The sequence below is a fragment of the Mastomys coucha genome, unplaced genomic scaffold (genome assembly GCF_008632895.1).
Source record: "Mastomys coucha isolate ucsf_1 unplaced genomic scaffold, UCSF_Mcou_1 pScaffold15, whole genome shotgun sequence".
Classification (NCBI taxonomy): domain Eukaryota; kingdom Metazoa; phylum Chordata; class Mammalia; order Rodentia; family Muridae; genus Mastomys; species Mastomys coucha.
The window spans coordinates 19,970,933-19,985,932 of record NW_022196897.1 but is presented as its reverse complement, the minus strand read 5'-3'; the positions used below and the strand labels follow the sequence as shown (position 1 = coordinate 19,985,932).

The 15,000-nt window shown below is 50.9% G+C and overlaps 1 protein-coding gene across 2 annotated transcripts in view; it reads left to right on the top strand.

Annotated features, from left to right (window-relative positions):
* Fam78a (family with sequence similarity 78 member A) overlaps nt 1-9,107 on the top strand; it is a 21,916-nt gene extending 12,809 nt beyond the window's left edge. Inside the window, exon 3 of one of the 2 annotated variants that reach the window (XM_031369774.1) lies at nt 6,208-9,107. In XM_031369774.1, the coding sequence (XP_031225634.1) occupies nt 6,208-6,736 (529 nt within the window). In that variant the 3' untranslated portion in view covers nt 6,737-9,107. The remainder of the gene's footprint in view (nt 1-6,207) is intronic. The other variant, XM_031369775.1, reaches the window with a different exon arrangement.
* Nucleotides 9,108-15,000: the final 5,893 nt, after the last annotated feature.

The following is a 15,000-nucleotide window of genomic DNA, read 5'->3' as shown; positions in this document are numbered from 1 at the left end:
TGCAGCATGGTGGCCCTCCTTGATTACCTCCAGCTCCAATTGCAGGTCTTCCTGAACCCCTTTCACCTTCAGTCATATATGCTGATCAGAGATCCCCTCTCTGTGTGTTCACATGTGTGTGTGTGTGTTTTGGTTTTTTTGTTTTGTTTTGTTTTGGCTTTTCGAGACAGGGTTTCTCTGTGTAGCCCTGGCTGTCCTGGAACTCATTCTGTAGACAAGGCTGGCCTCGAACTCAGAAATCTGCCTGCCTCTGCCTCCCAAGTGCTGGGATTAAAGGCGTGAGCCACCACCGCCTGGCTATGCACATGCATTTTACATGTGTGTCTGCATGTGCTTATATGTGTCTGCATGTGTACATGCATGACATGTATAGACGTGTGAATTTGCATGCACACATGTATACACTTATAGATGTATCTGGGTGTACATAAGTGTATGAGGGATAGCTTTGTGGTGTGGTCACAATGAGTCCTAAAAGTGCCCGTTCCACCTGCAGCTCTGCAGGGTGAACTCTGGGGAGTCAGTGACCCAGCATGCTGCCAAGGGCCAGGGAGCCAGGCTATAAGCTTTATGGGGCCCAAGTATAGGTCAAGCACTGTGATGAGTCCTGGATATGTGGGAAGGTTCAAGGCAGGTGTGGCTCTGTTCTCTTGGCCTTTGTGGTTGTCTGGGGGAAGACTGCCCACAAACAGTCCTTTAATTGCTCTGGAGTATGCGCCAGGAGACAGTTACAACGTCCTAATGGTATTGAACATGGGCCAAGGGCACCTAGCTTGTGTAAAGTGCCAGAGTGGTTTGCCTGGGGTTGTGGCCAGAGCTGGACAGCTGCCCCCTTCCCCCATCAGAGCAGGAGCAGGAGAACACTAAGCGGGGTGGGAGCGGCAGGGCCTCGGCAGGGAACTGAGAATTAGCCAGGCAGCAGCCTTATGCACAAGTGAATGCTTGGTCTTTAGATCTTGACCTGCCATGGCAGGTTTAACAGGATCAGAGTAATGAGACCAAATTTGTGTTTCTAAAAAATCTGAGGGACTTCTGAGGGAACAGGTTAGAATCTGGGAAACCAGGCAGGGCAGCGAATTCTCTGCCAGGGAGCGGGAGTCGGGTGGTACCCCGGGCACAGGTGGTACCCCAAGCATGCCCAGGGCATAGCTCTTGTCTTCCCTTTCCTGCCTTTGAGACAGATCCTCTGCAGACACGGTGAGCTGGTGACCATGTCATTTGCTGCAGGATTAGGGATTTTGAGGGGATCTAGGGACACCATCTCAGACGATGCCAGCGGCTCTGAAAGCATGCTGAGGTCCAGGTTCAAGTCTGGGCTTGCCCGCTACTCTGATACCTCACACCCCAGAGGACAAGGGCGTGGCAGGTGGCCTAGGAAGCAGGTGACTTGTGTACATCTGCACAGCCGAGGCTCAGAAGGTCCCCATAGCTGTCACCACATCCAAGTTCTCAGTGTTGGAATATGCTTATGTTTTCATTCTTCACAAGGTCTCACGGTCTGGGTGGCTTGGGTTTTGCTTTGTTTGTTAGAGGGTTTCATTAAGTCAAGGCAGCCTCAAGCTTTCTGACCTTGAATGCTTGGTCCTCTTGCCTCTGCCTTCCTGAGAGCCTGGACTTCAGGTCTTAGCGTCTCATCCTATGCAGGTCAAGAAGGCTGAGTGTCGAGGCTGAGGTCTGAGTTCGCCCTTCCAGAGCAAAATGCACCCTACAGAGGTGGCCTTGTGATGATGTCTTGTCACTTGTGGGAATGTGTACAGCATGAAAGGTCTTTAATGCCAGCACTCGGGAAGCACAGCTCTGAGTTCAAGGCTAGCCTGGTCTATAGAGCAAGTTCCAGAACATCCAGGTCTATACTGCTAAACCCTGTCTGGAAAAATCAAAATCCAAAACAAGACAAAATAAAAAAAGTTCAAAGTCATCTTGGCATATATGAAACCCCATCTTTTTTATTTTATTGTGTGGCCTGCCTTTTCACCTCTAGATCCTAAAGAGTGCTAGCTTAATGGATATGGGTTTTTTTCCTGTTTTGTTTTTGTTTTTTTGTTTTTGTTTTTTAGAGACAGGGTTTCTCTGTGTAGCCCTGGCTGTCCTGGAACTCACTCTGTAGACCAGGCTGGCCTCGAACTCAGAAATCTGCCTGCCTCTGCCTCCCAAGTGCTGGGATTAAAGGCTTGTGCCACCAGACTCTGCATCCCGAGGCCTGAGGCCTTTTTTTTTTTTTTTTTTTTGAAAAGCTCGCCCTAATTTTGTTACTACAGCTGTGGCAGGTGGTATATATTAGTACATTGGATGCTATTGTGTTGTGGTGTGACTGTCAGACCTCTGTTTTCATCCCACGGTGCATTTCTCACACTGTCCCAGACCAGTCCCCGACCTTTCCCATCCCCCACAGCTAGAAACCTGCAGGCTCTCTTGATGCCTTGATGGTCCACGGCAAAACAGTGTAGTTGGCTCTGCTTTGCTTCTGAGTAATGCCTCTCATGAGACTCTGCTGGCTGCCAGCTCATAGAGACTGTTACCTGTCTGTGACTGGCAGGGCTTGGTTGTTAAGAGTCACAGAGCTAGGTAACACTCGTGCTAAGTACCCCCACCTGGGCCTACAGTAATTTGGAAGTTCAAAGGGGCTATGGTTTTGGGTTTGTTTGTTTTTTGTTTTGGTTTGTTTTTTGCAAGTCTGTTCTCTGCCTTTTACATCTATGTATTTTAGAGGGGCGGGGCACAGGTGGTCCTATGAGCTTGTGAGGTCAGTGGTCAATTTTTAGAAATAGCTTCTCTCCTTTTTCTATGTGGATCTCAGGGATGCAACTCTGATTTTAGCTGCATGGTAAGTGATTTTAACCGATGAGCCATCTGGCCAGCTCTTGTTTTTAAACGCTTTTCCACTGGGCATGGTAGCTCATGATTGAGGCAGGAGGATCTCCCTCAGGTTTAAGGCCAGTCTGGGCTACTGGAGTGATGGGGATAAAGTGAGATTTTTTTTTTAAAGATTTATTTTATGTATGTGACTACACTGTCACAGTCCTTAGGCACACCAGAAGAGAGTATCAGATCCCATTACAGATGGTTGTGAGCCACCATGTGGTTGTCAGGAATTGAACTCAGAACCTCTAGTTGAGCAGTTAGTGCTCTTAACCCCTGAACCATCTCTCTGGCCCAGAATGAGATCTTCTAACACCCTCCTCACCACAACTCACAGGCCAAAAGGAATAAGGCCGTACCTGCCTCAGGCTAGGGATGTGTGGTTCAGTGGTTAGAGCATGATGTAGCTTTGTCCAGGGCTCTGGGTTCCCCTTCTCAGCACAGCAAAGCAAACAGGGCACTAAAAAGACTTCCAAGGGAAGAAACCTAAAGCAAAAGCCTGAACCCAGCGGAGGGAGACAGAAGCAGCTTCAGGGCAGGGCTGAGGGCCCTCTCTGGTCTGAATCCTGCTGGGGAATCAGGAACCCTATTCTGGGGTGTTGACACACTGCTGTGGAGCTGGGCCCAAGGGATTGCTTGCAGTGGAGAGACAGTTTCATTGTGTCTAGACGTACTCAGGTCCTGGACTGCCACACATGGCTTTGTGAACTTAGCAGAGCCTGGGGTCCCGGGGATGGGGCTCAGCTTGTAAAGTGCTTGCACACAGGCATGGGTACCAGAGTTTAGATCCCTAGGGTACAAGTAGAAGCTGCCTGGGTGCGAGGGCCTGCTTGTAATTCCAGTTTGTGGGAGACAGAGATTGGGAATTCCCAAAGCCAAATAGACTAACATGGAGAGAACCCGGGCCTCTCACAGATGTGCATGTACACACACCTGCACACATGTACTGCCCCACACAAACATGTACACACACACCACACACACACCAACATTGAATCACTGTGGCCCCAGTGCTGCGACACTCGACACTCTAGCACCGCATGGTTGGGTTACATAGTTCCATGGCGTTAGGTACCCTCAAAAGCACCTACCTCACCATCCTCCTCTGGAACTCTTTGCCATTGCTAACTGAAACTCCGTCCATTACCCAGCATCCTTCTTTCCGGCCCACAGCAGCCCTGGCTCCACTTTCTTCTGTCTGGAAACTCAGGTGCTCTGGGGGCCACATGTAAGTGTTGTTCCGCAGTAATTACCTTTTTGTGGTGGCTTCTTTTACTTAGCACACTGCCCCTGGGCTCCTCCACACCATTTCGTGTCAGAATTTCCTTTCCTTTCAAGGCTCCTCCCTTGTGTGGAGGAACTGTGTTTTCCATATCCATTCAGCCCTGGACTCAGTGGCTCTCTCCCTTAGTTATTCTTGCCACAGACAGAAAAGCACTTTTTTTGGAGGGGGGGGGTTAGTTTTTCAAGACAGGGTTTCTCTGTGTAGCCCTGGCTGTCCTAGAACTCACTCTTTAGACCAGGCTGGCCTTGAACTCAGAAATCCACCTGCCTCTGCCTCCCAAATGCTGGCGCCACCTCCGCCTAGCCACTTGTTATTTTTTGAAAGAAGCCTCATGGAACCCAGGCTAGCCTTGAACTTGCCATGGAGCTGAGGATTCCTTTGAACTCCATATCTGCCTGCTTCCATCTCCCAGGGGCTGGGGTTATAGGTAGATGCCTGGCTAGGAATGCTCTTTGAAAAGGCACGTGGGCTCCTGTCAAGCTGTGGGTTGGGGCAGTAGATGTGTGAGCCTTAGTGCTGTTATTAGGCTTGACTGGAAATCGGGTGGGTCAGTTGGGCTCCTGGGCAGTAAACCCCACTCCTTGGCCACATCTGAGCAGGTGCTGTCTCATTCCCTGCTAGGCCTCGTTCCAGCTGGGGTTCTTCTGGGTGATTATCCTTGGGTCTGTCATCTGAGGGACCCTGAAGCCCAGAGAGTGTTTTCCAGTAGCCACAGGTGTGTCTCTGTGTCCCCATAGTAACTGAGCTAGGCTGGTGGACATCTCCTGAGTGTCTGTGAGATCCTTTTCTGAGATTCTGAGAGAATCCCTGGCAGTCTCTGCTGTAGGCCTTTACTGTGCATGTGCCTTGGGTTCACAAGTCCCTGTGCAGCTCCTGCAGTCTCCTTGGGATAACTATGATAGTTCTGAAGGTCCCAGGGTGGGGAGGATCTTGTCTGGGTTCTCAAGCCACTGAGGGAGCTGGGACTAAGGCCTGTGGGGATCCCCATGTCCAAGCTAGATACCCACCATGGGCCCAGCAGGTAGAGTGCGTCTCTTCTACCTGACACACTCATGTCCCAGGAGGAACAGATGTGACAGGAGGAAGCTCTACTGAGCTGCACTTCCATCTTCCGCCCAAGGCTGTATTCCAAGGCTGTGTGTCCAGTAGAACCCCTAGCCTCTGAGAGGCCATGGCCTCTACCCTAAGATCATAGAACTGTTTGGCTTCATATGGTTATCCCACTGGTGTTTGTGAAGGCCCAATTTTGCCAGTGTTTGTCATTACTGTAGACTCAGTGACAAGTCCTTGTCAAGAGTTGGGCTTTGCTGGGCATTGGTGGCATGCACCTTTAATCCCAGCACTTGGGAGGCAGAGGTAGGTGGATTTCTCAGTTCGAGACTAGCCTGGTCTACAGAGTGAGTTCCAGGACAGCCAAGGCTACATAGAGAAACCCTGCCTCAAAAAAACAAAAAAAAAAAAAAAAAAAAAAAAAAAAAAAGGATGTATGTATTTTATGTATATGGGTGTTTTGCCTTCGTGTACATCATAAGAAGAGGGAATCGGATCCCATGGGACTACAGTTATAGATGGTTGTGAACTACCATGTGGGGTCTGGGACTTGAACTAAGGACCTCTAAAAGATCAGCAGTGCTCTTAACTGTTGAGCCATGTCTCTAGCACTCCAAAAATATTTTTAATGTGTGTGTGTGTGTGTGTGTGTGTGTGTGTACACGAGTGCAGGTGCTCACATAGGCCAGAAGAGAGCATCAGATCTCTCAGGGTAGGAGTTAAAGGTGTTTGTGAGCTGCTGAATGTGGGAACTGAACTTGGGTTCTCTGTAAGAGCAGTAGGTGAACTACTGAGCCATCTCTCCAGCCCAACACTTGGGTTATTGAAGCCGGGCCGTGACTGGACCATCTTACCTGGTATTTGTTGTCTTCTCTGTCCTATGTCAGTCCCATGAGCAAAGGGGGTTGAGTACCTCCTGTCCTCAAGGTGCAGACAATACCTGACCCATCACAAGAATGCAGAAAAGCCTTACTGGTGACTGAGCCTCTTACCTGGCCTTCTTTGCCCCCTAGGTCTAGCTGGGAGCTCCCCGACCTTCAGGAAGGAAAGATTGAGGCCATCAGTGACTCTGATGGGGTGAACTACCCTTGGTATGGCAACACCACGGAGACCTGCACAATTGTGGGGCCCACCAAGAGAGACTCCAAGTTCATCATCAGCATGAACGATAACTTTTACCCCAGTGTCACGTGGGCCGTGCCCGTCAGCGAGAGCAACGTGGCCAAACTGACCAACATCTATCGGGACCAGAGCTTCACCACGTGGCTGGTGGCCACCAACACCTCCACCAATGACATGATCATCCTGCAGACCCTGCACTGGCGCATGCAGCTCAGCATCGAGGTGAATCCCAACCGGCCCCTGGGCCAGCGTGCCAGGCTGCGGGAGCCCATCGCCCAGGACCAGCCTAAAATCCTAAGCAAAAATGAGCCCATCCCACCCAGTGCCCTGGTCAAGCCCAATGCCAACGATGCTCAGGTCCTCATGTGGAGGCCCAAGTATGGGCAACCGCTGGTGGTGATCCCACCCAAGCACCGGTAACAGCCAGGCTGCTGTGAGGTGAGACTCAACGGAACAATATTACTGCTCAGAAGGAAACCCAGGTGTCCTGTCCGGTCATTCAGAAAAATACAACCATTCTACCTTCTCCTGGGGCGGATCTCACTGTGCTAATACCGGCTGGCCTCCTGGCTCTTCCATGTGCTTCCCTGCAGGGTGGGGAGGGGCGACAGGACAACAGGCGCCCACCCACCCCAACCCCAGGGCTCCTTTCCTCCCCTCACAACCTCAGTGTTCATTGCAGCCGATTCTCTGAAACACCGCTTTTTTATTTTCCCCTCCTCTTTGTGGATGCAGGGGCAGGGGTTGGAGGCTGATTGTCAGGGGACCCAGCCTGCCCTTCCTGCCTCCCCCTCTGCCTGTCCTCTGCCGTGCGGCCTTATGTAGACTTGCTTTGCCAAACTTTTGCCTTAAGCTGAATTTAAAGGAGAGAAAGAAATAGGAAGGTCACTGACCTGTGCCCTACAGGACTTGCCCTCTTCTGTCAGAGCTGGAAAGAGGGGATGCCCACCTAAGGCCCGCCCCTCCTCCTGCGTGCCTGGCAAGAGTGGGATCTCAGGTCCAAAACCAGCTGTTTTATCCTGTTATTTGCACGGAATCAAAACCACAGACTCTGCCTAGAGCTTCTTCTACTCTACCCCAGTAGGATCCCTCCCCAGGACCCGCCAGGGGTGCGAGCTGAGCAGGGCCTAGATTCTTGACCCCTCCTCTCTCCTCAGTAGCCTTAACTTTCCTGGTGGAGGTATTCTGGGAGAAGAAACTGGAAGTTCCCAAAGTGTTGGGTTGGGGTTAGGTAACTTTTTGCTATCTCTAGAACCCACCCCTAGGAATGTGGCTTTTTCTCTTCCATTTAACTTGGTCCCAAATGTCTGGCAGGGTTGAGGTGGGGGCATTGCCACTGAGTCTGGGCAGTCCCAGCTGTCATAAGGTAAAGAAGGCATGCCCTTTCCTCCTGGCCAGCACTGTCACACTTGAATTTGGGGTTCCAGCACCCAGGGATGCCCATACGCTAGCACACTGTAAAGAAGCCATATCAGGGCTTCTGGCTCATTCTCAGGGGAAATGGCTCCCAGACTCTCTGGGTTGGGCTGCAGATGGGCTCTAAGCACTAGCTGGAGGGTGCTTGGCTCCCTCTCCTCCCCATCATAGGTGCTCCTGGGGAGGGGGTGGAGGTCTGGGGAACAGTCAGCTGACTTACTTGGGAGGTACCCGGCCATTGTGAAACTGGCTTGACACAAGGTAGGCAGTCTTGGGGTCTCCCTTCTGGAGACTTAGTACTTGCCCTTGAGTGATGCCAAGGCTTCTAGAAATGCCCACTTTGAGCGACTCAAGGGACACCCCGTTAAGCGTGCTAACAGCTGCATCACTGGATTCGAACCAATAATAAGCACAGAAAACCGTTATCACAAGAAAAAGAATGTTTTTGCTGCTGCTGAGCCATTTGTGGGGGAGCCTTGGAGACAGCATGGGAGGGTACAGCTAGATCCCAGCTCCGTCTCTACACTGGAGACGCTTGTCCTTCCAGGGTCCTCAATGTCTGGTCATTCTCAGCCACTAGGGCTGGAGCCTGCAGTCACCTGGAGAACACTGAGCAGAGCATGCCATGGCACAGTTGCTGGAGAGCCGCTTGTCAGGGCTGGACCTCCCTGGAGCCTCCCCTTTATGTGGAGGCTGTCGCCTTCGCTGGGAGAGTCATGAGGTCTCAGCTGCACACTAGATCAGGGCTGGCTGTTGACCGGAAAGGCTTTCTCTGTGTTCAGGACTTCTGTGCCCTGAAGAAAAGAGACAGGCCCTGGCGAGGGCGGGGAGGCGAGTCATTGTCCTGGGCTGAGCGGTCTCTTAGGGTTTTGTGGAGCTAAGGATTAGGAATCACAGCAGGGGTGGCCTGAACTGCTCTGGACATGGGGACCCCCAAACTCACATTTCTTGAGCTCCTTCCCCATTGCATGCCTGGCTTTGCCCACCTGGCTTACTTGGGTTCCCCTTTCCTCTCTACCCCCCTGCCTGGCAGAAGACAGGGCTATGGAGAAGCCCAGAGAGGCTGTGTGGGTCTGGGCTAGAACACCCAGCTTCTCTTGGGCTGGTCCCTTCAGTCCATTGCCTCATGTTGTCTACAGACCCCAGGCTTTCCTTTACAGCTGTCCTTCACACCCATGCCCACCCAGGCATGGACCCTTACTGTTTCTAGCAATAGCAATAAGCACCAACTGTCCGTGGTCATGGACAGTACTGTGAACACAAACCCATGCGTGCACTTACCAGCAGGGGCAAGACTCTTGAAGACAATGTCAAATAAACCTTTTTTTAAAGATTAAAATAAAAGATATAAAGAGAAATAAAATTAATTTTAAAGCACCCTTGGCTCTGGTGGTGGATATGCGGGGTCGCAGGCTGACCGTGGCTGGCCAGGCTGAGAACGTTTGGGAAGATGCTGTGTAGCTGTGGTTCCTGTGCTAAGTGCCTGAAGACAAGGACTCTGGCCTGTCAGCCAGGACACCTGCTCTTTCTCATGGTCCTGTCTCCATCAGGACTGGCACTGGGATTGTAGAAATATTCCTGACTAGTGTCCCAGAAGGACAGTAGACTTAAGGACAGCTTTTGCAGGTATGTGTGTGTGTGTGTGTGTGTGTGTTACATGCCCATGCACTCCACATGTCTGTAGACACCAGAGGCCAATGTCTTCAAAGCTCTCTATTTTATTTTCTGAGGGAGAGTCTCTTGATGAACCTGGAACTCACCAATAGCCTAGACTGGCTGCCCAGGAAGCCTGAGAGACCCAGTGCTGGGGTCGTGGTCTTATAGCACGGTGCCTGGCTTTACCTGGGTTTGGGGAATCCGTTCTAGTCCTCCTCCATGTGCAGCAGGCACTCAGCTGACTAGCCCCAGCTTTTGGAACATTTGTGTGGAAAGTTGGGGGACCCACAGTTGCGAGAGTGACTCTGTGTCCTGATGGTGGACTCCTGGCACAAGGTCATTTGTGTGGACTTGGATGAAACCCAGGCTTTCTTGGAAAGGGGCTCTTGGCCACTGCCTGCTGGCCAATGTGGATGAATAAATTAGGCTCTGATTCCAGAGTGACCATGCCATGATGGTCCATGGGGCTTCCTCATCTTATGGACAAGGAAGCAGGTGTGAATGGGGGACTGAGAACTGGCAGACCTCATATCTTACAAGAGATAGAGCCAAACTCACCTCCTGGCCTGAGCCAGCCCCTGACAGTGCACACGCTCAGCCAGAGCATAAGACTACAGCTATACATACATTTGGTGCCAAATAATCATTGTTGGGTTTTTTGTTTTGTTTTGTTTTTTGAGACAGGGTTTCTCTGTGTAACCCTGGCTGTCCTGGAACTCACTCTGTAGACCAGGCTGGCCTCGAACTCAGAAATCCGCCTGCCTCTGCCTCCCAAGTGCTCGAATTAAAAGCCTGTGCCACCACCACCCGGCATAATCTTTGGTTCGAAGGAAGCCCTTAGCCTGCAGCGTGGCTCCATCCAGGGTCTTCAGGCAGAAAAGGCCTTTCTCCCTACCTCACTTCCCAGAAGTCTGTGTACTTAGGTACAGTAAGTCCTCAATCTACCGATCCAGGCCTCAGGCTCGCTTCTCTGGGTACTTTATAACATCGACAGTGCTCTGTCTCGAGGCTGAGACACAGTGCAGGAAGTTGCATCTTAGGCCTCTCTGGTACTCTCTACCGGATGGCTCATGGGAGGTGCCTGTGTCAGTTTGGTTTTTGATTGTGCATTGAACATGCATGCAAGGGTACAAGGGACCATGGTGGGTTTTTGTTGTTGTTTTGCAGTGTGTGTGTGTGTGTGTGTGTGTGTTCCCAGAAGAGTAGTCCAGTCAGATCACACAAACCCAGGAGCTCAGGAAGCCATCTTTGGGACAGCATACAGCTGCACCACAGTGGGACGTGGCAGCCTGGGTTTGGGGAGTGGAATGTGTAGGAGTCAAGTGGCTTCCAAGTGACATCTGATGGCTCAGTGAAAGCCCTCTGCCTGCTTTAGCTGATGGCAAGTTAAATTCAGGAGTCCAGGCTAGGCTGAGAGAGAGAGATACCAAATCCACAAAAGCAGGGGCAGGGCCCCCCAGGCCTGGAGCCAACTGTAGGGAATGGGCAAGCCACTGCTGAGCATGGTTCCAGGAAGCAGGCACATAGTGGCTCTCTGCTTGCCCGCTGCTGTGACAACTGTCCCTCCATGGAGCCTCTGCTCTGGTTTGTCCCCGAAGAGCCAGAACTCACTGTAGGATCAGTCATGAGGCCACAAAGGAAGCACAGCCGGGTCCTGGTGGAGACTCTTGCTGGGGGCTACAGGGACTGTTCTGCTCTTGGGCTTGCAGACACTTCTAGAAGCTGGAGGGCTTTTTGTGGCGTGTCCCCTAGCCATCTTCTGTGTCCCCTGGGTCCTCTACAAACACTGGCTCCCACCTGGTTGAGGTCCAGGTACTGGAAGTAGCAACAGACCACAGCACATACCTTACCCCTAACTGCCACTGAAGGACCTCGGAGAGACTGTTGGTAATGTGCTTCAACGCTGGAACTATGACCCAAGTAAGAAAAAATAAACCAAAATCAGGATGGATGTCTCCTAAGGAATCACACCTGAGGTTGCCCACTGGCCTCTGTACACACACACACACACACACACACACACACACACACACACACACACCAGAACCCACTGAAGTATTATGCAAGCAGCTATAGGAAAGTCCCACATCCCACAGCTATATATGGTCCCAGGATCCTTTTCTGCCTCCCCCGCCCCCCTTCACTGAGGAAGAAGCTGGCCTTGGGAAGTGACCTAAGGCCTGCTGAAGGTCACTATACTAAGAAGCTGGAGAAGGCCACGGACCTGGCCTGGCCTCCCGTGGCTTTGCCGGTCTCTCCACTGCCACAGACTTGGCCTGGCTTCCCGTGGCTTTGCCAGTCTCTCCACTGCCCCTTGCTCAGCCTGTCCTGTAAGGCAGGAATCTTACTGCTGTGCTCAGTAGCCCTTCTGGTACTGGAAGCTTCTGTTCCTTGAGACAGAGTCTCACACTGTACCCCAGATTGGCCTGGGACTCACTATGCATCTGGCCTTGAATTTACAGTGATGCCCCAGCCTCAGTCCTGAGTGCTGAGATGTTAGCTGTATACCACTGTCTCCACAAGGAGCAGGCATGTTCTGGGCGGTGTCCAGAGAAATTTCTGATCACTGAGTCCTGCCAAAAGCCAGTCCATTTGCTGTCTGGGCTCAGCCTTTTCCACTCCTCTAGACATGATGGCTGGGAATGCAGAGACAGGATTATCTCCACCCCGGTCCTGGCTTCGGTTGGTGTTTTATCAGGTGGCATTTTAAACCAGATTGGTGAAGGGTAGCTCTCTGGAGTGAGCATCTAGATGCCCAGGGCTATTCCTGGCTGCCACTTGTCTTGCTGAGTGAGGTCTAGTGAGCTGACCTTACTCATCTGGTCTCCTCAGGCACACATACTTTGTCTGCCTTCCCCACTAGGCTGGGTCAGGACAGGCAGGCTTCATGAGAAACAGGGCCCTGGCTCAGAGCATCTGTCCTGGAAGCCAAAGATTTTATCTAGAGATCAGAGATGCTGTGTTTGTCTGGGATGAGGCTATTTCTGTGTACAGACAGGCAGGAAGCTAAGAGGAGGGAAAACATCTTTCTGGGTACCATGGTGACATGCGCTTACTATGCCTTTGAAGTCTTTTATGATCCTTTGGGGCAGGGGTTTACAGCTCTAAGCTTGGGTGTCCCTAATTCTTTTAATCCAGATATAGCTCATCATCAAGATGCGGTAAGGAAATGGAGACCCCGCAGGGCATAATGGGGCTCCCTGTCTATGGTACAACATTGGCTCTAATCTGGTTGTCAGAGTTGAGAAAGGGTTCCATTGGAGACTCAGTGTCTCTGAGCAATGGGGAACTCTGCCGTGGGGTACAGCTTATCAGCCCGGCAGCATGGTGCCTGAGCCTAGAAGCTTGCCAGACCCAGTGGTTAACCAGGACTTTGGATGTCGCTAAGGGATTTCCTGTAAACAGTCTGCCACTTCCTGTGTAGGTGAGGCAGGCAGTCACCTGGCTTCTGTTGTTACTCTGTGCAGCCCTGCCTGTCCTCTAAGTCCTTGCCCTGTGGTTGTGAAGCAGAGCAGTGTGCCAACCTCCCCAAGAGAGCTGGGGATCCCACAGGAGCTGTGACTGTGACAGCAGTAGATTAGATGGTCACATGACCAGGGAACCCAGAAGTGCTTAATCCTGTCTGTCAGACAACCATGCCACAATTACTATATTCTATATTCGCACACCTTTTTTTTTTATACATTTAAATTTTCTATTTGTGTATATGTGTGTGTTTGCACATATGCCTGTGTACTATGTGTGTTCCCTATGCCCATGGAGATCAGAAGAACTAGTTACATATGGCTGTAAGCCACCACGTGGTGCTGGGAATCAAACCCTGATCATCTGTAAGAACAAGAGCTCTTAATCCCTGGGCCATCTCTCCAGCCCCTTTGCTCACTTGGTGGTGGGTGGTGAGGTTTCACTCTCTTATCAGGCTGTTGCAGGCAAAGTTGCTGTAAAGCCTTGTTGTTAAGTATAGATGACGGACACTGGTGAGTTACCCTGGGGGAGTACAATGGCTGGGGCATGAATAGCTGTTTGCTTAAGCTGTAAAGAAAGGTGAAAATGTTCTTCAAACTGGTTGGCCATTCTACATTCCAGCCAGCAGCACAGGAGGGAAGCACAGATTTGATATAATTAGTTTTGTAGAGAAATGTGTGACGCACATTGCATATGTGTGGCCCGGCAATTGAGGCAGATACCCATTCCAGCACCCAGAAGTTAAAGGCAGGTGGATCTCTCTGAGTTCGAGGCCAGCCTGGTCTACAAAATGAGTTCCAGGACAGCCAGGGCAACACAGAGAAACCCTGTCTTGGAAAATCAAAAAACCAAAACCAAAACCAAAACCAAACAAACAAAAAACCCAAAAAACAAAAAACAAACCAACCAAACAGACAAAACAAAACACCACCAAAGACCCAAAACCCACAAAATAACAACAAACCTCTGGTGTGTGTGTGTGTGTGTGTGTGTGTGTGTGTGTGTGTGTGTGTGTGTGTTCCTAGGGAACAGCTCACCTTGATTTTGAGATAGTGTCTGTCACTGGGACCCAGGACCCAGGACTTGCTGCAGCTTTGTTGCCTGGCCCTGGAGCCTCAGGGACTCACCTGTTGTGTGTCCTCTGCACTGGGCTAATGGGAGCACACCACACCTGGCTCTTCACATGGGTACTGGGAACAGTCAGGTCACCGCGCTTGCATAGCAAGCCCTTTCCTTTTACCCCAGGAGCCATCTCGCCTCAGCCCCCTTCTCTAATGTAGAAAATCTTAGCAGCACATAGAAACATGAACATAGTACTTACATCCTGATGGGGTGCTGTCTCAGTTGCTGTGGTAAAATAATCTGCAAAGCCATTTAGGAAAAGGTTGATTGGTTCACAGTTCAAGCTCACAGTCCGTCACAGCAGGAAGGCATGGTGCTACAGTGAATGGCCGCTTCCAAGAGGTCCTTACATAGCCGGGAAGCAGAGAGCCACTCATGTTCGTACTCTGCCTGCCCCCCTTTTTATGCAGCACAGGATTGGAGCCTCCAGAAAAGTACCACTTGCTTTTAGGGTGGGTTTCCCAGCTTCCATTAACCTAATCAAGATAATCAGTCACAGACCCACCCTGAGGAGGCTCTCCAAGGGATTCTAGACCTTGTCACATTGGTGATCACTGTTCATCATCATGGAACCACATATAGTTTCCATACATGTGTCATGGCATGTTTAACTCAGGTGGAACACATACACACCGTCCAACATGGGTCATTTATTTCTGGTAGAAACATTCAAGATCCTTCTTTCCAGCTCTTTAAAATGTATGCTCTGTTATTATACAAAGTTACCATGTGTGCAGCAGCCTGCCACAGATCTGGTACCACCAACCCTCCACCTACTTGCCACTCCCCCAAGATAGCCTTCTTAATTGCAGACATTCACATTGAAGTGTGTGCCAGTGTCTTATCTAATTATTATTATTATTGTTGATGTTGTTCTTTTCATGACAGGGTTTCTCTGTATAGTCATGGCTGTCCTGGAACTCACTCAGTAGACCAGGCTGGCCTTGAACTCAGAAATCTGTCTGCCTCTGCCTTCCAAGTGCTGGGATTGAAGGTGTGGGCCACCACCGCCTGGCTTTTTTTTT